Source organism: Octopus sinensis, linkage group LG17 (assembly GCF_006345805.1).
Source record: "Octopus sinensis linkage group LG17, ASM634580v1, whole genome shotgun sequence".
NCBI classification, from domain to species: Eukaryota; Metazoa; Mollusca; class Cephalopoda; order Octopoda; family Octopodidae; genus Octopus; species Octopus sinensis.
In genome coordinates this window covers 3,709,741-3,736,436 of record NC_043013.1, presented here as the reverse complement: position 1 = coordinate 3,736,436, position 26,696 = coordinate 3,709,741, and the positions used below count along the sequence as shown (strand labels likewise).

The 26,696-nt window shown below is 40.1% G+C and overlaps 1 protein-coding gene across 1 annotated transcript in view; it reads right to left on the bottom strand.

The window, feature by feature from the left end:
- Window positions 1–12,704: 12,704 nt before the first annotated feature.
- Window positions 12,705–26,696, bottom strand: part of LOC115220994 (alkyldihydroxyacetonephosphate synthase, peroxisomal) — a 70,937-nt gene continuing 56,945 nt past the window's right edge. The window contains exons 17-20 of the mRNA XM_029791212.2: window positions 25,169–25,258; window positions 20,299–20,398; window positions 16,887–16,944; window positions 12,705–13,328 (exon numbers count right to left, since the gene is read on the bottom strand). Of these exons, the coding sequence (XP_029647072.1) occupies window positions 13,195–13,328; window positions 16,887–16,944; window positions 20,299–20,398; window positions 25,169–25,258 (382 nt within the window). The 3' untranslated portion in view covers window positions 12,705–13,194. The remainder of the gene's footprint in view (window positions 13,329–16,886; window positions 16,945–20,298; window positions 20,399–25,168; window positions 25,259–26,696) is intronic.

Genomic DNA, 26,696 nt, shown 5'->3' with positions numbered 1-26,696 from the left:
ACTTTTTTCATGTGTGTGTGTGTGTGTGTGTGTGTGTGTGTGTGTGTGTGTATATATATACATATGCATATATATATATATGTATATATATATATATGTATGTATGTATGTATGTATGTATGTATGTTTGTATGTATGTATATGTGTGTGTATGTGTGTGCGTGTGTATGTATATATATATATATATATATATATATATATATATATATATATATATATATTGATATACCTGGAACAATGCTACCACTGCACTCTTGTTTGGAATTGTATTTAAAAGATAGTATTTATTGTTACACATAGTTTTCACTCCTTTTCTTAGAGTCTAGCCACGGTCAATCGCCTGCTCTGCTGCTTCGACAGATCTATTTGCTCGGTAGATATCACTTAATTCCACTTGTCTTATCTACGTTTCCTCCGACTATCAACCGTTTCTAAAAGTTTTGTCCTTTTTGTCTCAATCTTACTTTTCAGAATTGATACCTCCTTGTCATCCATCCAACTACGTTTAACAAACAATTGATAATTTCCAAACGTTCAGGTTTAACTTTAATCACTAATCTTTACCCAGATGTCTTTATCCCTCCGTCTATGAGCTTAGCGTAGGCTTTGGGCGGTGAATCTCCTCCCCAAACTAAAATAGGCAAAATACTTTTATGAATATGTCAATGTTTGTATTTCTGTGTCTGCTTGAACAAATCATTCGATCTATAAACCTACAAGTAAGTCGACTGTAAACTCTAGGGTTACCTAAGGTTGAACTGAACTGGTACTCCGTCGGTTGCGACGACGAGGATTCCACTTGATCCAATCAACCGAACAACCTGTTCGTGAAATTAACGAGCAAATGGCTGAGCACTCCACAGACACGAATACCCTTAACGTAGTTCTCAGGGAGATTCAGTGTGAGACAGAGTGTGACAAGGCTGGCCCTTTGAACTGCAGATACGACTCATTTTTGCCAGCTGAGTGAACTGGAGCAATGTGAAATAAAGTGTCTCGCTCAAGGACACAACGAGCCACCCGGAATCGAACTCACGACCTTTCAATCGTGAGCCAATTAATCTGACATTAATACGTGTATCCGGGGACCCTGTATTTGCCTAAAATAGCTACAGAAATATACCAATACCTGCATCGTCCTTCCATATATAGATATATAGTAAGCTGGTATTTGCAGTTGAGTTGATCCTAATTACTCCACTGGTGTTGAATCGATCAGAGAAAATGAAACATAAATACATGTATGGACAAGCCCATAACAAGAAGAGGGGTCGAGGGTAGGAAATAAGATATTCATCCCAGTTTAATACTGCTAATTATTAGCGAACCGAAGTTCAAAAGAAAATGAAATATTCAATTTTGCTTACGAATATGTTAAAATGGATTCCGTCTGAAGGAAGAAACGTAGAAATCCTGGGCTTTAATAAGTGAATCGAAAGGGCTTGCAAATTCATCAATGCTGAACCAATTTGTAACTTCTCAAATGCAACTGGAATCCAAATCATCGACGTCATCATTCTTCTTCTTCTTCTTCTTCTTCTTCTTGGCGACGATGATGATGATCATATTCATCATCATGAGCAGCTTCTGAATTAAATAACCTCACGAATTATATATTACCAAGGACAATTTCTCAAATCAGTCTTTTTGTAATTTGCCTTTTGGGATTTAATTAATGGGATAGAAGCACTCCGTCGGTTGCGACGACGAGGGTTCCGGTTGATCCGAATCAACGGAACAGCCTGCTCGTGAAATTAACGTGTTAGTGGCTGAGCAGTCGACAGACACGTGTACCACTAACATAGTTCTTGGGGATATTCAGCGTGACACAGAGAGTGACAAGGCCGGCCCTTTGAAATACAGGTACAACAGAAACAGGAAGTAAGAGTGAGAGAAAGTTGTGGTGAAAGAGTACAGCAGGGATCACCACCATCCCCTGTCGGAGCCTCGTGGAGCTTTTAGGTGTTTTCGCTCAATAAACACTCACAACGCCGGGTCTGGGAATCGAAACCGCGATCCTATGACCGCGAGTCCGCTGCCCTAACCACTGGGCCATTGCGCCTCCACGATTTAATTAATAATTGTCGTAAGAAAACGATCAAATTGTAGAAAATGCAGTGGAAGCTGAATTTAAAACTTCCAGCCCGATGGAGGATATTTTTTTTTCTAATAAAATATATCAGAGTAGTGGTAGTGTCTATAACCTTTACATGCTATCCAAGATGACGATGTTTCCTGGGGCTAAATAGCAGTAACATTCGTCATAACCGCGGCTGCCAGATTACGTTGGCAAATAATCTTTACTCGATAACATTAATGTCCAACAAATTCGAAGCTTAATTAATATGTAAGAAATCCTTATTCGTCGATGAAGAAGAATGAGTTTGTAGAAAACTTGATATTAGTTAGAAATCTCGTCGGCCCTAATTTAGGGTTACTTTAACTTTTATCCTTCGTAATTCAAATAAAATTAGTACCAGTAATTCATGCCTTTAATCAATCAATTATTTTCCTTCTGTTTCAAAGCTAGCTTAAAATTGGATCCACTAATAATGATATATGAATAACTGATAAAACCCAGTATCCATTCCATTAGAGTTATTTCTTTTATGTAGCTGATACCACTGAAAAGAAAATAAACCATTCACACGCCCCCATAGCTGTATTTCCAGTCATACCTATTAAGGTAAAACGGATCGAAGACTAAATTCTAGCTTCAGTTAAACAAGAAACACACCACTATTGATATCGGTCTCTAGACAGGTATGACGTCGTCGATACACATCGCTAATACCCCAGTTTTTCAGGTAAACGTCTAATAAGTTCATTAGTTCTTTAATTGAATCGAAAGGATTATAAAGTAACTTATCCCTAAACGTAAATAAAAGAACATTCGAAGGTAAGCAACTCTCCCGAGAATCTTAATTTTGATTTATAAAGTTATTTCCCTGTAAACTTGTTAACATTTCACATTCAGCTTTGCATATTTTATTTATCAGACGTTGATTGGTGATCACATCGGTTCCGGTCCCTCCCGACGATATTGATTTCTCCAGCGGTGCTGAGCAGCATTGGTGTTACCTGGAATATCTGGGGTCTTTTGTTCCTGACTGTAGTTCGTTCTCCCTTCCTTGTTACCCATGCAGCTAACATATCAAACTGGTGTCAACTTTGTCGACTTTCTAAAACAGTCCAGCCCATACTCATCATTACAGCTTTTCACTCTCAAATTAAAACAAATGAAGCGTAAACTAAAAAAAGAAACGCAAATTAAAACAAGTAGGAGTGGCTGTGTGGTAAGTAGCTTGCTTACCAATCACATGGTTCCGGGTTCAGTCCCACTGCGTGGCACCTCGGGTAAGTGTCTTCAACTATAGCCTCGGGCCGACCAAAGCCTTGTGAGTGGATTTGATAGACGGAAACTGAACGAAGCCCGTCGTATATATGTATGTGTATATATATTTATTAATACACATATGAGAGAGAATCCACTAAAGTGGACGCCCTTACGCTAAAGAGAGATCCGCATGAGTCTGAACCACTAAAAATTGTTCTCAAGAAAAACTTAGCACACTATGAACGTAAGCGAGCAGGACAAATGAAAAATAACAAAAATATAGATTAAAGTATGTGTGTTTGTGAGTCTGTGTTTGTCCACCCTAACATCGCTTGACAACCAATGCTTGTGTGTTTAAGTCCCCGTAATCTAGCGGTTCGGCAAAAGCGACCGATAGAATAAGTACTAGGCTTACAAAGAATAAGTCCTGGAGTCGATTTGCTCAATTAAAGGCGGTGCTCCAGCATGGCCACAGTCAAATGACTGAAACAAGTAAAAGAGTAAAGAGTAAGACTTAAACCAGATGAACTTTTATTTGAAACAAACGAATATCAATTTACGTTTGACTTTAAAACACACTTTGTTCCAAGTCACTGTATTTTCAGCTCTAACCATGATGTTTGCAAGAGTATTGCATCATAGATCCAGGGACAGTCTCAAGCAAGAAGATATTTAAAGGGTTGGTAATGCTTTCTTTACTTGCGAGGCGCATGACATAGTTGTTAGGGTGTTGGGCTCATGATCGTAAGATTGTGGTTTCGATTCCTGGACCGGGCGATGCGTTGTGTTCTTGAACAAAACACTTCATTTCATGTTACTCTAATCCACTCAGCTGATAAAAAATGAGTTTTTTCTGCGAGAAACCGGCGACCTGACCAAGAAGGAAAATATACGTCCGGGAAACCGGCCCTATGCTCCTTACGGAGTAATTAGTGTGGATTCGTTACTTTATTAGCAATTAGCAATTAATGCTTAATTAAATATTACACGTTAAATCAGTTTTAAGTCTTTAAAAAAATGTTTTGAGTCTTTTGATAAAATGAAAATTTGTGAGATTGAACGACAAAATATATGTAGCGTAGGAATATGAGTATAAAAGACGTATCCATTTCTTTATTAGTGTCGGTACGATTAAAAGATTGGCGACTATCGCTATATCTAGCGAGGGTGCTTCTATGAGGTCGTTACTACTGGTAGAAATAACAGCTAAACCTGACCCTACTAGCTCAAATATGGATGAATGCACTGTATGATCTAATTAATAATTTCGGTACTAAAGTTGACAACTTCCCTTTTATTTACGAATAAATTTCATTCGCAAACTTTTTAATCGGATCTTTTCGGTTAGAACGGCAGTTTTTTCTAGCAGTGTCATATGAAATTGTCACCCATAATTATGACCCTAGTATCGATCTATTGCATTTCAATCTCTTTTATGGTTAGGGTTAGGGGTGGGGTTAGGGTTAGGGTTAGAGGTGGGGGGAAGGGTATCTTTTTTCTTCAGAAATGTAAATAAACCCAATCTGTTTCTTAAACGAGGGACATATTCATGCGGCACAATGTTTTTTTACCTCAATAGACGTCAGTGATTGGTTGAAATTGCAGAAATTGAAGAAAAACAACAACAAATATCTTACAAACGATAGAATTTTCTCAAGAAAGCCAAGAGAAAAAGATGTTTTATAAACACATTCTACCAGTCAGTATACGAAGTTTAAAATGTTTTAGCTACCAAGAAATTATGTTAAAAACTGCCGTTCAAACCGAAAAGATCCTTTTAATCTAATGTATTTTATGTTAACTTTTATTTGGTTTAAATATAAGTTGCCCTGTTTTAAAATTACTTTCACATATTTTAAATTGATCGCTCGTTTTAAATAAAAGTTCATCTGATTTAAATTAAAGCTCATCAAAGTCAAAAGTTATATACATTCTTGTTTCAGTAATTTATTAAAACAAAAGCAGGAATTGAATAATTGCATCAATTTTCGGCATAGTCTCCTTCGTTTTCGGTGCCCTTCTTCCAATGGTCCACAAGCTTCCTTATTCCGTCGGGGAAGGTTTTCCGTTGGTCACGCAGCCATTTATGCACGGCTTCCTGTGCTCCGTCCGTAGCAAATTGACGACCCCGTAAAGGATGTTTGAGCGGTCCCAAGAGGTGATAGCCAGAAGGGGTGAGCTTTTGACTGTATGTAGGGTGTTCCAACATGTCGAAGCAATTTCCCAATGCTTTCAATGGTGCGGGCGACCGTATATAGGCAGGCATTGTTGTGCAACGGTAACACTTGCTCTGACAATAGAACTCGGAAGTTTGGTGCGAATTGCTGACTTCAGTTTGCTGCCCAGCATTTCAATGTAGCCGATACTGGTGACTTTAGACACCTTTTCCAGGTAATGTTCCATCAGTATAAACCCTTTAGCATCCCCAAAAACAGTTAACATCAATTTTCTGCAGAAGATTGAGTATCGAATTTCTTTTTCGATGGCTATTATTCCGGCTGTTTCCACTCCACACTCTCCTTTTAGATTCTAGCTCCATGTGATGAACCCATGCCTCATCGCCTGTGACTTTTCTCATCAAAAAAGCTCTGCCTTCAACGTGGTAACGATCAAGCATTGACAGATCTCCACACTATTGCGCTTGTGTGCTTCGGTAAGCTCTCTTGCATAGACTTTACGGAAGTGAAGCTTGTCATAGATGATTTCGTACGCAGAACCATGATTAGTTTCCGGAGAACAAGCCACCTCATCCATGGTCACTCGTCGGTTCGCCAGAACAATCTCTCGAGTTGTAACTTCACATCAGTGGTGGAGGTTGAAGGGCATGCTTCACGTTTGACCAGTTATTTTGGAACCTTTCGATCCACTCATACACACTTCTACGCGGTAGAGCGTTGTCCCCATATTGTACTGAAAGCCTGCGATGAGGTTATGGTGCAGTCCTTTTTATTCATTTATTTCAATGAGAAAGTTCATTAATTTTATTAAATTAGTGTAAGTCCTAGTTGCTTTCGCTCCCCATTGAGCGACGAGAGATCGTCAAAGTTGGTCTTAAGCTCTTCCACGGGTTTGTTCCGAAGCCAAACCAGGCCCACATCTACCAGATCCGTCTCCACAGCCCTCAACCAGATCTTCACATGCCTGCTTTGCCTTCTACATCCCACTCTCTGGTTTCCATCTGAGAAAAGGTCTCACCGGTCTCTTCATGAGTACCCACACAACATAGCCAAGCACCTTCCACAGTCTAACCGTAAGTTATTCGGCCCAGTCCGGCCAAGCCCTTCCCATCAATTCTTCGCTGTTGAAGTAGCCACACCAATTAATTAAACTGTTATAATTATATGAATTGTCATTGTCTTTTTTATTTCATTTCTCTTCTACAGCAGCTAATCGAATGGCTTGATATTCTAAATTCAATTCAAGTAAAAGCACGATGTTACAATATTACAACTTAATAGCCAAATAAATGTTGACAGATTCTGTGATTGACAGTTCCTTCCATGAATCGCAATCGCCTTTTTTCTTCTGTGTTATGTTAACACAATATGCATTATCTTTCAACGAGTATTTCCCAGTTGCTTGGGACGTTGCAGTTGTATTAGCCGTTAGATTTTTTTTTTATAAACAACTTATGTTGCTGGAGTAATTTTATTCTGATAGCGCCAACATCAGTGAAGAAATTAGGGTTAATACAACTTCAAATAACAGCTTACTGTATCACTGTATCTGAAAGGATGATACCTACGAGAAACCAACGATTCCCGAATGTGTGTGTGTGTGTGTGTGTGTGTGTGTGTGTGTGTGTGTGTGTGTGTGTGTGTGTGTGAGCGTGTGAGAGACAGACAGACAAACAGACAGGCAGAGAATTTTTTTGTTAATATTACTGAATGAGTTTATGTGCTTGGTGAGTCGTAGTTTAAACTTATTTGACGTTAACATGTATATCCGAGGAGCTTATAATTGCCTAAGATAACAAAAGAAATATACCAATACCTACATCATCCTTTCAGATACATAAATACAGTAAATAAGCTGTTATTTACAGTTGTATCAGCCCTAATTTCTCCACTGATGTTGGATCTATCAGATCAAAATTATCACTGCAAAATATGTTGCACATCAAAAAGTATATAACAGCTAGTACAACTGCAACGTCCCAAGCAACTGGGAAAGATAATGTATATTGTGTTAACATAACACTGAAGGAAAAAGGCAATTGCGATTCATGAATCAGACTATCAATCACAGAATCTGTCAACATTTATTTGGCTGTTAAGACGTAATATTGTAACATGGTTTTGATATACAGTAATCCCTCGGCTATTGCGGGTGTTACGTTCGAAAACCTCTCGCGATAGGTGAAAATCCGCGAAGTAGAAATAGTACTGTACTGTATAGTATTTTGTAAATACTGTACTGTATTTATAAAAACAAAAAAAAGATGAAGACGGGTTGTAAACAACAAACAGATGTATGAGCTTAACGCTCGGGAAGTGAGAAAGTCTTTTACGTTTCGAGCCTACTCTCTTTCTGTTATTTTTTTATACTCCTCATATTAATGTTTTCCTCATTTGGGACTGTAAAGTCAAATATCTACCACTTTCTATTCTCTTTATCTACCACTACTAAATCAGGCCTTCTAGCTTCTATTACTCTGTCGGTCTGAATGTTGAAGTCCCACATCTTATATTTCTTACTTTCTAGCACTTTCCTAGGTTCGTATTCATACTATTTATCAGTTTGGTCAAATCCTAGCTTTCTGCATAGTTCCCAGTGCATTACTCTCCTTGGGTTGTCATGTCTTTTCTTGTATTCTCTCTGTTAGCATGTTACATTCACTTACTATGTGAGTAACGCTTTCCTTTTTTGGTTTGCATAATATACATTGGGAATCTACTTGGTTTTTGTCTATCTTGGCTTTTATCCAATTTGTCCTTAATGCTTGATCTTATGCAGCTACTAACAAACTTTTTGTCTCCCTCGTCAGCTTTCCTTTCTGTAACCATAACCATGCCTCAGTTGTTACTATCATTATCATTATTATTATTATTATTATTATTATTATATTCATACAACAGATGAGGATTTTTCTTTTCCAACAGTCTAATCCGTTGTGTGTATATGAAAATCTATGAAAATAATAATAATGATGATGATTATGATGACGATGATGATGATGATGATAAATGCCCTGATGCAGTACCAGGCAGCGGCTCTCATGCCTTCTGATCTTAACTGATTGGAAGTGTTATCATGTACATTGTTTTGTCTTGGTATAAAAGATGGGCTACAGCAAATATTCTGCGCAATACCACAGATTTGCTTGTCAGTTATTTGACCTTAACCAGTTGAGCATATCCCTTCGTGGCTGACGATATGTGCATCTCTGATCAGGAGCAGAAGTATGGGGGAGCATCATAGCCATGTGTTGAGAGGGATTCTTTGGGGTTTGAATAATTCACCTCTAGAAACATGGGTGTTTCGTTCAACATCCTTAAACAACCCTTATTCTGGAACCTATTGAGTTACTCGACCAGAAGAAAATTCTAACTGGGTCCCACCCGCAAGGTCATGCGCTATTTATATTGTTATGAGATCACCATGTCGAGCACATATGGTTGTGATGCATGTGCCTAGTGTACCCTTATCAGACGGGTAGTCATGATGGGTATACTGGGCTTCGTATATTTTACCCCAGTGTCACTTTGATGGCATGCACTGCTCTCTCACTCAATAATAATAATAATAATAATAATAATAATAATAATAACAAAAGCCCTGATAGAGTACCTACTATGCCCTGATGCAGTACTAGACAGTGGCTGGCAATATGTGCATCTCTGATCATGAGCATGTGTAGAGAGGAATTCTTTGCCTCGGTCTACGCTTGATCCAAGACTGCACTTCATTCAAAGAGACGAGCTGTGGAAGAGCCGAGTTGCAGGCCCACTGGCTTTTCTTGGTTAATATTTACTCCTATCACCGCCTCGTATTCTTTTCGCAGTGTCGATCAGAATTATGAGCCTGGTGAACAAAACTATAACGGTGACGTTGTCTACATATGCTGACTCGGTTCTTCCACTTCTTAGTTCGCGCAGGATACCTTTCAATGCCTCCAATTTCTATAGTAGTGGCTCTAGAGCCAGTACATGTAGAAGACACGAGAGGGGACACCCTTGATGGACCGAGAAGAATGGTTCCAATAGTAGTTTTTCTGCTACGTAGCCATTTACCCGAACTACGAGCTGGCGTCGCTGTACATTGCGGCGATCCAGTCACGTTAAATGTGACCGAAACCGGACGCCAAGTATCGGTGGTCGACCCTATTGAAGGCTTTTAATTGAACTAGACTGATCAGAGCCCCACCCATGCCATCTTCTTTACCCGCCCTGTTGCATGAGGTGGAAGTTGTCGTGGATGGGTCTGCTTGAGATTGCGCATGCTTGCACATCATCAATCAACGACAAGTGCCAGCCTCTTTGCAAACACCTTGACCAAAATTTTGAAATCTGCGTTCAGCAGCGAAATGGGCCTAGAATTTTCTATTTGATCCCTCTCGTTTGGGTTCTTTCTTAGCAGTTGCATCGCTCCTCAACTCAAACTAGGAATCCTTCTGTTCTGCTGCCTGTTGCAGTAGATATCTGGTCAGAAGCCGCCAAACAAGTCTGGCATATAAAAGTAAAGCTCAGAGAGCAGACCGTCCAAACCAAGCGATTTTCTTCCAGTGCAACCCATCATTGCATCTCGTATTTCCGCGGCTGTTGTCGGCCTTTCGCAACGCCCCGCCTCTCTCGAGATCGTGGCATGCCATCGAGATGAGCACTAAAATCCATCCTACGTTCTCGACTGCCATTCGTCCCAAACAGTTGAGGGAAGTGTTGCTGAAATGCCTCACACATCTGCTCGGGTTCGAGCAAATGTGCGCGGCATTGTCCTTGTTTCGCCTACATATATGTTGCTTGCTTTAATTCGTCCGCAGGGATAGTAATTTCTTCTTGCATTCGGCAGACGACATTGTCAAAGACAGCGACGGGTGAGCTGTCAGTTAGGTTTTCCTATCGTATGGTGTTGGCGGCGGAAGTGGAAAATGTTGGTGTTGGTCGGACAGTTTAAAATTTTCAGGTCCTTTTTCACGTTTGTTGTTTCCAAAGAGGTTTTTGTTGATTTTATGTCCTCCCTCATTTGCCTTGTTGTTGCTGTTGTTATTGTTTCGGTTGGCTCTGGCTGTAGTAGTAATGCTGATGTTGGGATCTAGTCTTTCTTATTCGCAAAATGACCCCCCCATACATACACACACTTTAATGTTGCTTAGTTTGCTTTCAATTTTGGTGTATCAATGCAACTCTGAGGAGGAGGTGGTACCATTGATTCATATACCTGATTGGTACTTTATTTTATGAACCCCAGATGACATAGGCGATGTAGGCATTCACTACCTCTGCCCGACTTTTCAGGGATAACTTCCTCTCTGCCCATTTCTGGATAAGAGATGTCACCCTGTTCATCACCTCTTCCCAATTCTTATCCGCCTGGAGGTCGAGACAAAACCAAATCCCGAGCAGTTTCACTCGTCCGTCAGTCCAGCATCCGATGGCATCGATTTGCCTCTCCAGGTGCCCCGTCGCAAGCCCACCGACTTGCCCTGAAGGACGGAACGTGCGATACTAAACGGTTCCGATAGATGACCATTTACTTTGACCACCGAGCAGGTGTCTCTGTGCATTGCAGCGATCCAGTCTCTGAAAACGGGTCCGACAGCTTCCAAGTAGCGATGGTCTACCCTATCAAAAGCTTTCGACTGATCTAAATTGATCAAGGCCCCACAGATGCCAGCTTTAGTCCCAGTCTCCTCTACGATGTATCGCATAAGGTGAATAGACCTGCTCGGGATTGCGCACGTTTGTGCCTCCCCGACCAGACTACCAACGACAAGCGCCAACCTTTTCGCTAACACCTTGATCAAAATCTTAAACTCTGTGTTTAGCAGAGTTATGTGCCGAAAATTTCCTAGCACGTCCCCATTGTCGACGTCCTTTCTCACCCCGGCTAACAGCACCAAAAATTCACCCGTTCTGCTGCCAGTTACTGTAAACATCTGCCAAGAGGCTGCCAAACAAATCTGGCATGAAAACAGAATTCGTAGGGCCGACCATCCGAACCGGGCGATTTGCGACTTGTGCAATCGCTCATCGCCTCCTGTATTTCAGAGGCTGTAATCGGCTTTTCGCAGAATCTCGCGTCTCTCACCAAGAACTGTGGTAAGTCGTCTAGGAACGAAGTAAAGTTCGCTACCGTCGTCGACCCACCACCCTCTCCAAACACCCTCCCCAAAGTGCTGCTAGGAAGCCGCACACATCTGCTCAGAACCGAGGAGCACGCGTCCGTCCTGATCTGTCAAAGACTTCATCGTAGTTTTGTTCACGTTCGGGTCCATCGGATGGTTTTAATTCCCTCGTGTTTTAGTGCACAGGCTTTAGCTCTGGCAACGCACTCTTCGTGCTTCGCCTCAAAGAAATGGTCAAGAGCCATTCTTGCCGCTAACAAGTCGCTAACTAATAGCCTCTTCTAGTTTGCTAACTAGTTCTCCCTCTAATCTATTTATTTCTATTGCTAAATCTCTGCTAAATACTATTGATTTGACTCTAAACGCTCTCTTCAGAGCGAACCACCTCCGATTGTTGATGATAGCCCCCGTCAACTGCCGCTTAACTAGTTCGCTAATTCGATCCATGTAGTCTTTGCAAGCCGGTAAGAATGCGTTCAACTTCCAGTGACCGGGTCCCTATCTACGAATCCTATCTAAATCGACTGAGCATATCACAAATTTGTGATCCGTGTAGCCGACTGATTTAAATTGTGGACAACCAATGCTATCACTATCTTCTGACCTAACAAATACTCTATCTAAACACGATCTGGACGACCCGCTGCGGTTGCTCCATGTCCATACTGACACATCAGGGATATCCAGTCGGTACCTGTCAGAAAGCTGGAAAATCCTGAGCAGGTTTTTGAGGCTTTTACACCCCCTTCTACTATGTACTAAACCCACACAGTCCTTCCGTGCATCCAAAATACTATTCCAGTCCCCCGTTAGTTCTAAAGGGCGAGATGTTCCCAAGAATATTTCTAGACACCTGAAGAAATCTGGCCTTCCAGACCCTGTTGGGGCATAAACCGCCACTAGTCTAAAGGCGCTACCTTCACTGGCGTTCACGTCCAGGACCACAAACCTACCATCCGGATCCAGGAAGACAGCCCGTACTTGCCACTAATCATTTTGCCCGGTGTGCTAACAATTCTGCCAGCTTACCACCTCAATGATGATGAAATGATTATGATGATGATAATAATAATAATAATAATATTCGTTGTTATTGTTATTTCTTTATCAACTCTGTAACATTTGAAACCAGGAATATAAAATACTATAAATCAGAATGTACAAAGTTCTTTGTTCCAATGATAAATTAAACCAATAATTATTCCTATTGTCATATCACTTCAAGTTTTCTACTGGAGTGATAGAGAGTGCTGCAACAGTCACTTCTTTCCAAATGTTATTGGCAATTTATGAATATCTAAGAACAACTGTACTGGATTTTCTGCACGCAATAACAAATAATAATGTTTATTTTAAATAGTCCAATACCACAGAAAGAAAACAGGATGTTGTGACAGTCATGGATTTGTCAAGAGCGTTTAGTAATATAGGTATAGTGAAATGACTTCAACCAGGGCAAAAGCTGTTTCTTCCATTGGCAAGAAGCCCAGAATGTTTTGGAGTAGAAGTAGGATTTTGTGACATCCATATCTTCCTCAAGAGAAACAAAATTTAATTAGTATGTCAGCCAGTATCAAAGATTTGCCATCAATAAGTTACTGTTGCCAAAAATATTGTCAGGATCAATGTAAGCCTTTACAGCACGCAAAGCACCAATACCAATATCTCCTATGGTATTCTTCAGCCACTTCTTCCGGAGTTTGCCCACTGAAAATACAGAGAAAATACTAAATAGAATATGGACACAATGATGGAATACAGTAGAGTGTGTTATGGTAAAAACAGTAGAGAATACAGTACAGCGTGGTAGCAGTTGGAGATTACCATAGTTTATCTTAGCAGAAGTGTTAAGGGTTCCCTCACCCCCTGGTGAAGGGGATTGACCGGCAAGAGTCCTGTGCCGGTGCCACATAAAAAGTACTCATGCCAGTGTCATGTAAAAGCACTCATGCAGTTCCACATTAAAAGCACCCAGCACACTCTGTAAAGTGGTTGGCATTTGGAAGGACATCCAGCCATAGAAACCAAACCAAATCAGACTGGGACCTAGTGCAGCTCTCCAGCTCTGGTCAAACCATCCATGCCAGTATGGAAAATAGAAGTTAAAGGAGGAAGAGGAGGAGGAGAGTGGTGGTGGTGGTGGTGGTTGTGTAGGAGGTGGTGGTGGTTGTGTAGGAGGTGGTGGTGGTGGTGGTTGTCGTCATCATCGTCATCGTGGTGGTCGTCATGGGGGTGGTGGTCGTCGTCATCATCATGGTGGTCGTGGTGGTCATGATAATGATGATGATGATGAATATCAGGTGTAGTAGTATATTGTCATTGTTAGTGTTCAGGTAAACATCAATCCATGCTGAAGCAGGTGCTATGGTCAAAGACATTCCAACTGTAACTAACCAATATTTCTGTATATTTAAAGTCATAATGACCAAGGAGTACTTCTTTTTAAGGTGAGAGTGTGTGGTTTACCAGAGATTCGGTTACTATTTCTAGCAGACTGAGAAATTGCATTGAAGCTGCTTTGTGGAATAATGATGTGTTGTAAGTGGTAGATATAGTAACATTAGATCTATATATCGGTATCGTTGTCTACTTTAGTATGGTTGTTGTGTAGCTTTAGCTGGCCTTCATCAAGCAAACATACAGCATGCAGGTAGTCAAAGCAACCAGATGCAATCCACAGACGCAAGCCTCTATCTGGTTGAAGATCACACTGCACACTGCAGCAAGCAGTGGCTTATCATATAGAGCAGGGATTCTCAATCATTTTTGGCCTATGGACCCCTGTGATTCCTATTTTATTCAGATGGTTGCCCCCTTAGCCATTCGATGTTTAAAAAGTTGTATACATCATCATCATCATCATCATCGTCGTCATTTAACATCCGCTTTCCATGCTAGCATGGGTTGGACGGTTTGACTATGGGCTGGCGAACCAGATGGCTGCACTAAACTCCAGTCTTGATCTGGTAGAGTTTCTACAGCTGGATGCCCTTCCTAATGCCAACCACTCCGAGGATGTAGTGAGTGCTTTTACGTGCCACCGGCACGGGGGCCAGTCAGGCGGTACTGGCAATGACCTCGCTCGAATTTTTTACACATGCCAATGGCACAGGTGACAGTAAGGTGATGCTGGTAACGATCCCGCTCGAATGGTGCCTCCTACATGCCACCAGCATGGAAGCCAGTTAGCCGCTCTGGGAACAATCACACTCAGATGGTGCTCTTAGCACACTACTAGCACGGGACACAAGTGCCAGTAAGGCGAGGCTGGCAACAATCACGCTCATATGGTGCTCGTGCCCGTCATCGAATTTCACTTTGATTTTGATTTCAGTTTCGATTACACTTTTATAATTAAATATTATTAAGAATTGTATTAAATCGTTAAAATATTTTGTGTATCGTAGAATTGTAACCAGTTTATTATTGCACATAAATTTCAACAACAAAATCTTACACGGATCCCCAACGGCCGTGTGGACACTGGTTGAGAACACTGATATAGAGTTAAGCATGGTAGTCCAAGAATATTTCACTCTTTCCACTATCATTTCTATTCCTGTATGCTATAGACTTTGGTAACAGTTGAACCATTTCAGGAAGGTGCAGTAGTAGAATTGGGGGTGGGGCATGTGTGTGTGTGTGTGAATTGTATGGTTTGGAACAAAGTATATTCGTGCATGTCCAAATAGTCTTCGATTTTTGAATATTTTCATTTCATTGAGCAAGCTGCTCCATGGACGTGGTTAGTATGTCGCCTGTAACTACATAGTGCATCCAGATACTTCAATGTGACATTATAGGACCCTTTCAGCAAATTGTTAATGGAAGAATATAAATCCAGGGATAATCCAGATTAAGTCTGCATCATTGTGATAAGAAGATATGCAAGTAAACAGTTTCAATTTAAGCACAATGCCAGCAATTTTGAAGGAACCGGCTAGACTATCAGATTGAGCCCAGTACTTATTTTCCAGTCTGGCACATATTCTAATAATCACATTTGCTGAACCACTAAAGTTACAGGGATGAAAACAAACCAACACTGGTTGTCAAGTGATGAGACAAACACTGACACATAGTCACTGTCTACTCCATTGTTCTTCTAAGGTGTGTCTCCTTATGTGCACATGCATTTGTGTCCTTGACACAAACACGTGCACCTAAGGATACATATCTTAGAAGAACAGAATGGAGCAAGTGGAGCAAGAATACACTGAAATAAGTGCTGCAGAAGAGGTCACAGATGTGTGACGAAAGATTTCCGGACAATGGACATGAGTTAGAATAATAAAATAAGAACAGTAATAAATGAATGAAGAAGAAATATATGATGCTTGTGTTTATTTGGAAAAAATAAAATGACCATCCCAAAATACAACAATATATATATGTATATATATATATATATATATTATATATATATATATATAATATATATATATATATATATATATATATATATATATATGTAGTTGAAATTTATAGAAAGACAAAAGATGAAGACAGGTGTGCGAACAACAAGGTGTATTAGCTTGATGCTTGGGAAATGAAAGTATATATATATATACTGTTATATTTTGGAATGGTCATTTTGCCAGTTTAGCCAATATATATATATAAACGTACTATATATATACTCTTTACTTGTTTCAGTCATTTAACTGCGACCATGCTGGAGCACCGCATTTAGTCAAGGAACTCGACCCCAGGACTTATTCTTTGTAAGCCTAGTACTTATTCTATCGGTCTCTCTTGCCTAACCGCTAAGTTACGGGGATGTAAACACTCCAGCATCAGTTGTCAAGCGATGTTGAGGGGACAAACACAGACACACAAACACACACACATATATATATACAGATACATATATACAAAGGGCTTCTTTCAGTTTCTGTCTACCAAATCCACTCACAAGGCTTTGGTCGGCCATAGCTATTGAAGACACTTGCCCAAGGTGCCATGCAGTGGGACTGAACCCGGAATCATGTGGTTGGTAAGCAAGCTACTTACCACACAGCCACACCTGCGCCTATGTTTATGTATACACATGAATGTCCTGCGCCTATATATATGTACATACATGAATGTCAGGCTTCTTTCAGTTTCTGTATACAAAATCCGCTCACAAGGCTTTGGTTAGTCCAGGGCTATAGTAGAAGACACTTGCCCCTATCCCAACCACTTTACGGAGTGTAATGAGTGCTATTCTCACCGTCATACACCATTGCACCACAATACACACAAAGAAGTAAAAGTACCTACCTCCGTGATGATGGGAAATACTACCAGCATTAGCAAGAATTTCATCTCGTGCTTTACACTGGAAGTGAAAATAAATAGATAAATAGATTAATGTAAAGAGGAAATGCTAACAGCAAACTTTAACCCTTTCGTTACTGTATTTATTTTGAGATGCTCTGTGTTTCTTTCAATTAATTTTAAATATAACAAAGAATTTAGTAAATTAACTTTGTTATCATTCAGCTAGTGTTAGGAACATAAATTGTGGCTAAGGTTTGGTAGAAGATTTTAATTCAAAACTTATGAAAACAAGACATTTGTACTCAGAGCCAGAGGTGGTTTCAGCCGGATCGGTAACGAAAGGGTTAAAGTAATAGTGAAGCAATTTCACATAAAAAAAATCCACAGACACAAAGAACAATGGGTGATAGTAAATACAACAAAAAGAATACGCTAGATATCACTCTTGAGTAAAAAATAAATATTGGGTAATCCCATCCCATGAATACTGCGTTTTTTTATACTTCTTTTACTTTTGAAAATTAAGATAAACGAAGTTCTTTTTTAATCTAAAATATACTCTCCTCCATTTTCTACAATACTCTTCCATATATCTGGTAGACTTGCAAGGTCCCTCTTCCAAAATTCACTTGTCCGTAACTAAAAATACTCGTCCAGTACTGTTCTGACTTCGTCTACAGAATTCATATTTTTTCCGTCCAAATGATTTTGAAGACTGCAGAATAAATGATAATCAGATGGGGCAATGTCCAGTGAATATAATGGGTGAGGCACTGTTTCCCATTGAAACTGCTCCAGCCTTTGGAATGTCATCCTTGCTGTATGTGGCCAAGCATTAACCTGATGGAAGAACACCTTTTGTCTTGAAACCAGAGATGGTCATTTTTCTTCTAGTGCTGACTTAAGCCACTCAAGCTGCTTGCAGTAGATCTTTGTTATCGTTTGGTTTGGGTTTAAAAGTTCAAAGTCAACTAAACCTTTTATATCCCACCAAACACATAACAACACCTTACATGGGTGAAGACCTTCTTTAGCCTGGAGGGCCAGTATTTCTCCTTTCCCTACCCTACCCATTGTCTTTGGTGCTTGACATTTTTATAGAGAATCCACTTCTTGTCACCATGAGATGACCCAATACATATCTTTCACCTTTTATCTTGTACTTGCTTCAGATATTAGACTGAGGAATCAACCCCACCACTTATTTTCTTTTTAAGCCTGGTACTTATTCTATCAGTCTCTTTTGCTGAACCACTAGGTTATGGAGATGTAAACACACCAGCACCAGTTGTCAAGCGGTGGTGGGCAACAAACACACACAAGGCTTTGGTAGGCCCAAAGCTATTGTAGAAGACACAGTGGGACTGAACCCGGAACCATGTGGTTGGAAAGCAAACTTCTTACCACACAGCCACACACCTGCCTTAAATAAATGAGTTTATGTAAAGAGAAAAGTTCCTTGGATTTCAAACTGTCACAAGTTAAATCTGTGAATACCATACAGGCAAATCTGTTGGACCCAAATCTATCATTCAGTAATTGCGTGGTTATTGTATTTGTACCAGTTTCACTCACACTAGTCTCATACTTACTTCTGTCCAGAACTGCATGAGTAAACATAATAAACAGAACTAAGATACAATCCAATAAGTCAAAATTCAACACAATAATAATCTTCATTGAATGAAACTACTGAGCCGAGAGGTTATGCATGGTTCCACTATATTCCATGTTCATCATCATCATCATCATCATCGTTTAGCGTCTGCTTTCCATGCTGGCATGGGTTGGACGGTGCAACTGGGGTCTGGAAAGTCAGAAGGCTGCACCAGGCCCAGTCTGATCTGGCAATGTTTCTACGGCTAGTTGCCCTTCCTAACGCCAACCACTCCATGAATGTAGTGGGTCCTTTTTACGTGCCACCAGCACAGGTGCCAGATGAGGCTGGCAAACGGCCACGATCGGATGGTGCATTTTACGTGCCACCGGCACGGAAGCCAGTTGAGGTGGCGTTGGCAACGGCCATGTTCGGATAGATCTCTTATGTGCCACCGGCACTGGTATCACAGCTACAATTTCCATTGATGTTGATCGATTTTGATTTTGATTTTGATTTTCACTTGCCTCAACAGGTCTTCACAAGTAGAGTTTTGTGTCCCAAGAAGGAAAGGTATGCATAAGTGGACTGAGGCCATGGGTTATGGTCTCACTTGTCCTGCCGGGTCTTCTCACGCACAGCATACTTCCAAAGATGATCTGTAATCAATCCCTTCACCTTTTTTTACATGTGCAGCTAGATATAATGCATCCAGACCAATGACTGAATTTTCAGCATGAGTCAACTGATAGCAGACACTTCTCCATCACCTTGACAATACTGCCTTTATCAAATAACAACACTCTACAGTCACAAGGTTAACAACGTTCTGCATTTTTCCTGTTCATTTGTAAATGATTAGACCAATACAAAGGGAACAACACCATTAGTGTGCATTCAATATGTAATATCCCATGGCAGACTCATTAGCATGCTGGGCAAATGCTTAGCCATATTTCATCCATCTTTACATTCTGAGTTCAAATTCTGCCACGGCCAACTTTGCCTTTCATCCTTTCAGGATCAATAAAATAAGTACCAGTTGCGTACTGGGGATGATGTAATTGACTGACTGCCACCTCAAAATTGCTGGCCTTGTGCCAAAAATTTAAACCAATATGTAATATCCTGCATGAGATTTGTCAGCCTTTCGTGGCTTTTTCCCTATCCATTGTAAACCACAAAAAATTATAAACTAGATTATCAGCTTCATCTTATGCAATTTTCCATGTTTTTCAGTCCCTAAAAACTGGATTATAGGCATGTAATGGAAAACATAAACCCATGAAAATTCATGTAAATAGTAGTAGTAGCAGTACCGCTGCCACAGCAACCATCATCTTCATCATCATCATTTAACATCCATTACTAAATGTTTTCAACTGAAAGTGCTCCCTTCCAAACTGCAGTCTGCAATCATCCATACAGTACCCACATGTTCAACCATCCCAGCTGGCTTCTGACGTAAAAAGCACCAACCGATCGTGTCCGCTGCCAGACTCCCCTGGCAGCTGTGCCGGTGGCACGTAAAAAGCACCCACTACACTCACGGAGTGGTTGGCATTAGGAAGGGCATCCAGCTGTAGAAACACTTCCAGATCAGACTGGAGCCTGGTGCAGCCTCCTGGCTTCCCAGATCCCCGGTCGAACCGTCCAACCTGTGCTAGCATGGAGAACGGACGTTAAACGATGATGATGATGATGATGATGAAGCACATGATAAAAGTGAGTTATATCTGTGATAAGGCAACATCAACATTTTCAGTGATATGTTAAAAATAAAGAAAGAAAATAAAATGAAGCACAAATACTGACCTCGATTTCTTCATAAGTCTGGACAGGGTTGCTCACACCTCGGTAGTTGTAGGCAAAGTAGAAGTAAACACATGCACCACAATCATAGGTTTGTGTAACTCTGTAAACAGCAGAATATTCATTAGTACATCTAACAGGTACAATTTATATATCCATATTATATCCAACAAAAGACTAACACATCAGTGCAATGTTATATTCTACAGAGCACTTTAATATAGAAGGATCTTTTCGGTTTGAACGGCAGATTTTTCTAGTGGTGTCATATTAAAATTGTCACCTGTAATTATGACCCTAGTATCAATCTATTGCATTTCAATCTGTTTTAGGGTTAGGGTTGGTTAGGGTTAGGGGTAGGGGGAAGGGTATCTTTTTTTCTTCAGAAATGTAAATAAACCCAATCTGTTTCTTAACCGGCACAGAATGTTTTCATACGGCACAGAATGTTTTCAGTACAATAGACGTCATTGATTGGTTGAAATTGCAGAAATTGAAGAAAAAAACAACAAATATCTTACAAACTATAGAATTTTCTCAATAAAGCCAAGAGAAAAAGATGTTTTATAAACACATTCTACCAGTATACGAAGCTTAAAATTTAAGCAAAGTGATGCCCAAATATACATGGAACAATTGCAAGTTACATTTGGCTGACAGAAAGAAACCACAATAATGGTAAACAAACAAAACCTCAAATCCGTCATGGGCTACGCCAGTCCTGTATGACTTGTCTCTCCACAAGTCATACAATAATAAACTTAAAAGAAAACAAGACTACATACTACATATCACAGGATGATGAGCTGTACACAGTCTGCACCCACAGACCACTTGCACAACGAACAAAATACCTCGTATGAAAGCCCACTTGGATATACGAGGGACACAGTTTATTACTGCAACAGGCTTCAACCTTAATAGCACCTATCACAACATCAGAAATCACTGCCAAACATGCCAGGCATGACATCCAAGAGCTCTACTGCAATAGTCTAAAAATACTATGTATCCTACTCAATCAGCATGGGTAGAGAAATAAATCTATTATCAGACCTCATTATTTGGCTGAGTACTTTTGTGCCTAGGACTATTGGATTAGGATGACTTGGGGCTATACAATGACAGCATCTTGAGTGTACCAGGACTGCTTAATCAGGGCAGATCTGGGGTTACAGAAGAACAACAATTGAAGTAGCCACCATATGGCCATACATTTAAGTAATCCTCATATAGCGACACAATACGAACCAAGGAGTGAGCCTCTATGCTTGCTCTGACCAGTGACATGTAAAAGGGCAACCATGCCAGTGACACATAATAAAGGAAAGCAAAGTGACAGCCAAATATACTTAGAGCAATCACAAGTCACCAAAGAAACAACAATAATGGTATACAAACAAAACATCAGATCCATCATGGACCATGTCTGTCCTGACTGGAGCCCGAGGACATCCAGCCGTAGAAACCAGGCCAAACCAGACAAGAGCCTGGTACACCTCTCTAGCTTACTAATCCCAATCAAACTATATAACAGTTAGACTCTAACCCATGCCAGCATAGAAAACGGATGCTAAATGATGATGGTGGTGGTGGTGGTGGTGGTGATGATGAATGATACAAATATACAAGTGAGTTTTCTCTTTTTTTCTTTTATTGAAGACAATATGTATTTTCTGCATTGGGGATTCAGTATAGCAGAGTGAATTTGTGTCGTTTGTACAGAACAATATGTATGGATATGTGATGTAATGGGTTAGTCTTTCTAGAAGTTTTAAGAACGTGCAGAGATGGTTGATGCATCTGTACGATGTTACATCACTTCAATTTTCAGTGTAGTTCAAAATTAAGAAAATTTTGATCAGCTTCCAGGATCTGAGAATTTTACAATGTTGATACAGATACTAGCAGAGGTAGCTGACAGCAGTGGTTCTTTCAAACCTTCAGTGTTTTAGGTGAATGTTTTATGATTTTGCTTGGTCTTGAGGCTTTTGAAATTTTAGCTTTCCTTCTTGAGTGTCAGATGCAATGAAGGAATCAAAATCCTATTTTGGATGGACAATGGATATTTTTGTCTTCTGTTCTTGTCTTTTTCATATGGTTACCAGGAGTTCGGTTTTGAGAAAAATCTGATCAGGGTGCTTGTCTAATGTTGCCATATAGGTATATTATATGAAGTAGTTAAGTGACATGGAATGATGTCATGTGACTGTTTTTATTGTAGATGCTGCTAAATATTGTGAAATAAATGTACTAGTGGTTAAGTTTCTTGATATTGTACCAGGCATAAGAGACAAATCAATTATTCTAACTCAGCTGTACCTTTTTTTTTACAAGAGTTGATATCTAACATTGATGTCAGTGTAAACTTGATATCTAAACATTAACAGTTACAGCAGTGAACAGAACTTCCTGCACAAAGGGGAATAACTGTCAACATCCACTAAACAGTGACGAAAAATTTGGGATCTTTTCGGTTTGAACAACAGTTTTTTCTAGCGGTGTCATATGAAATTGTCACCCATAATTATGACCCTAGTATCGATCTATTGCATTTCAATATGGGTTAGGGTTAGGGATGGGGGGAAGGGTATATTTTTTTCTTCAGAAATGTAAATAAACCCAATCTGTTTCTTAAACAAGGCACATATTCATACTGCACAGAATGTATTTTACCTCAATAGACGTCAGTGATTGGTTGAAATTGCAGAAATTGAAGAAAAAAGACAACAAATATCTTACAAACTATAGAATTTTCTCAATAAAGCCAAGAGAAAAAGATGTTTTATAAACACATTCTACAGTATACGAAGTTTAAAATTTTTTAGTTACCTAGAAATTATGTTAAAAACTGCCGTTCAAACCGAAAAGATCCATAATTTGTCATAAATATCACACAAATAACTCTATTATAGTATTTTACTGATGGTTTTGTAGAGTCTATTCACTATAGATGTTTGCCAGTTTTCTGTTTTCCTATAATTTATTACTTTTGTTATTGTTATTTGTTTGTTTAGTTGTTCGATGTTGACTTTATTTCAGTTATCTGTAGTTTTTGGTATATTGCGTTTAAGCTTTATATATTTTCTATCAATTTTGTGAAGTTGGTTATTTCTGTATGTGAATATGATTGTATTTCTAATGTTGTTTTGTGGGATACGATTTTTTTTTTTTAGCTGTATCTGTAATTTTTTGTTGAATGTATGTAACGATAGTTAATTTGTTAATTACTGTCAAGTTGCTGGAATCTAAAATTCTCGGTTCTGTTTCTACATTTTTGAAGTTTGTAAAAGTCATTTTGTTTCCTTTATTGACAAGGATGTGGTTTACGATGATGATTAGCAGGTGGGTGAGAAAAGGTGGGAAACTGTTTGCCAAATAATTGTGGTATGTAAGTGTGAAGAAAAAGCAATCGGGTGGGAGGAGGATTGTTGCACCTGCCCTAATGAGATAGGTGTGGTTTGGGCAATGCTGAGTTGAATTACAATATTGTTTCATCGCTTTTGTAGTCTCATCATCATCATCATCATCATTTAGCGTCCGCTTTCCATGCTAGCATGGGTTGGACGGTTCAACTGGGGTCTGGGAAGCCAGAAGGCTGCACCAGGCTCCAGTCTGATTTGGCAATGCTTCTACGGCTGGATGCCCTTCCTAACGCCAACCACTCCGTGAGTGTAGTGGGTGCTTTTTACGTGCCACTGGCACATGTGCCAGACGAGGCTGGCAAACGGCCACGATCGGATGGTGCTTTTTACGTGCCACCGGCACGGAGGCCAATCAGGCCACGTTCGGATAGTTCTCTTACGTGCCACCAGCACTGGTATCACAGCTAGAAATTCCATTGATGTTGATCGATTTCGATTTTCACTTGCCTCAACATTTATCTCATAAATGAGATAAAGAGTAACAAGAAAACAATGCTATATTGTAGATCTGTCTAACAGCCCTTAAATGATGAATTATTCTACGATGATAATGGGACACTTTTAATATTTATCCCCACTTAAATGTGGATGTTCTGTTAGAACAAACTATACTGTGGTAGATACCATGAGAGAACCTCTCATACTGGCTTTTGGTGCAAAATGCATTATTCTAATGTTATTTTCTTGCACTCATACTATCTCCCCCACTTCCCTCAGAACCTGCATAAAACTTTTTTCCCCAAGTCTCCTCCCAGAGCATCAGAACTCTAGAATTCCCTCTTCACCTACGTTTCTCTTTCAGCAATTGACAACTACCAAACTGCATCAATCTCAACATCTTAAACAATTGATGAAGGTCAACTAAACTATTAGAACAAAAAAAGGGCATAGTGTGTTTATATATTACAAACGTTGTAGCCAGTACCAACTGCTCGTCCAGAGTTTGACAGAGGCCAACAGATCAAGGGATTTTTCTAACAAATGTACAGGTGAAGGAGTCGATTTGTGGTAAGTAGCTTGCTTACCAACCACATGGATCCGGGTTCAGTCCCACTGCGTGGCACTTTGGGCAAGTGTCTTCTACTATAGCTTCGGGCCAACCAAAGCCTTGTGAGTGGATTTGGTAGACGGAAACTGAAGGAAGCCTGTCATATATATGTATGTATATATGTGTGTGTGTGTGTGTGTGTGTCTGTGTTTGTCCCCCCAAAATCGCTTGACAACCGATGCTGGTGTGTTCATGTCTCCGTAATTTAGCGGGTTCGGCAAAAGAGACCGATAGAATAAGTACTGGGCTTACAAAGAATAAGTCCTGGGGTCGATTTGCTCAACTAAAGGCGGTGCTCCAGCATGGCCATAGTCAAATGACTGAAACAAGTAAAAGAAAGAAAGAAATTATAGATGTAAGCTTATCAATACTGAATGAGAGAAGTAGCAGGGATACTCACCGACATGTTATATAAGGAGGCCACTGTATTCCTCTCTCTTTGCACTCTTTGTACACTCGATGCTTGACATTACGGCAAAGGTCAATTACTCTACAATTAGATGAAAAAAATAATAAACATTTACTTTTCTTCCTGTTATCTTTTGCTTGAGTTTTCATATTTTAATACAACCTCACCACGAAATGTTTAGACATGACACCCTGACAAGTAGGACTATACTCAAAACACACACACCACATATCTACATCAACTCAAAGTATCTTAACACACTAACTCCACCCAGTCATGGGTTCGTTCTCTCCATCACACACAACTCAAACATACAATAAATACATGCATGGCACAGATATGGTTGTGTCATGTCTTCCTGGGTCTACCTCTACCACAGGTTCCCTCCACAGTTAAAAATCAGCACTTCTTTACACAGCTGTCCTCGTCCATACGCATCACATGACTATACCTCTTTCTTTAGTACCCACAAGGGACTAAACACAGAGGAGACAAACAAGCACAGACAGACGAATTAAGTCAATTATATCGACCCCAGTACGTAACTGGTACTTAATTTATCAACCCCGAAAGGATGAAAGGCAAAGTCAACCTCAGCGAAATTTGAACTCAGAACGTAATGGCAGACGAAATACGGCTATGCATTTTGCCCGGCGAGCTAACCCTTCTGCCAGCTCACCACCAGCTCAGTCGCCTCCCTTGCACACTACATCTGGTTCCTCTTATGCCTGACTTTTCTCTCAAGATGCTTACGCTCTGTTGAACATGCATGCTGGCACTGTACATCCAACAAAGCATACTGGCTTCATTTCTCTCAAGCCTACGCATGTCCTCAGCTGTTATAGCCCATGTTTCACTGCCATGCAACATTGCTGTTCGCACACAGGCATCAAACAATCTACCTTTGACTCTGAGAGAGAGGTCCTTTGTTGCCAACGGGGGTAGGAGCTCTCTGAACTTTGCCCAACCTAATCTTATTCTCACAGCTACGCTTTCGGAACATCCACCTCTGCTGCTAACCTCGTCACCTAGTTACCGGAAGCTATCTTCTACCTCTAGCTTGCCCCCCTGGCAGTTAATGGAGTCTATTTTCCACACACACACAGCATTTATTGTGCCTGTACACCTCCTACATACAATGGATAGTTTCTCTGTCAACCTTCCTATTATGTTGCTGTACCTTTTGTGTGTCCAAAGCTTATACTGGGTACATTTTATGGAGTTTCTACCTACACCTTTTCTACAGATTGAGGGGATTTGTGATTTGTCTCCCTTCTTACTTAATGACTTTGGTTTTCACTAGGTTAACTCTAAGGCCCTTTGATTCTAGACCTTGTTCCCATACCTGGAATTTCTTCTCTAGTTCAGGTAGTGATTCAGCTATAAGAGCAAAGTCATCAGTATAGAGGAGCTCCCAGGAATAGCCTGTCTTGAATTCCTCTGTTATTGCCTGGAGGACTATGATGAACAAGAGGGGGCTGAGCACCGATCCTTGATGAACCCCTATTTGTACCCTGAA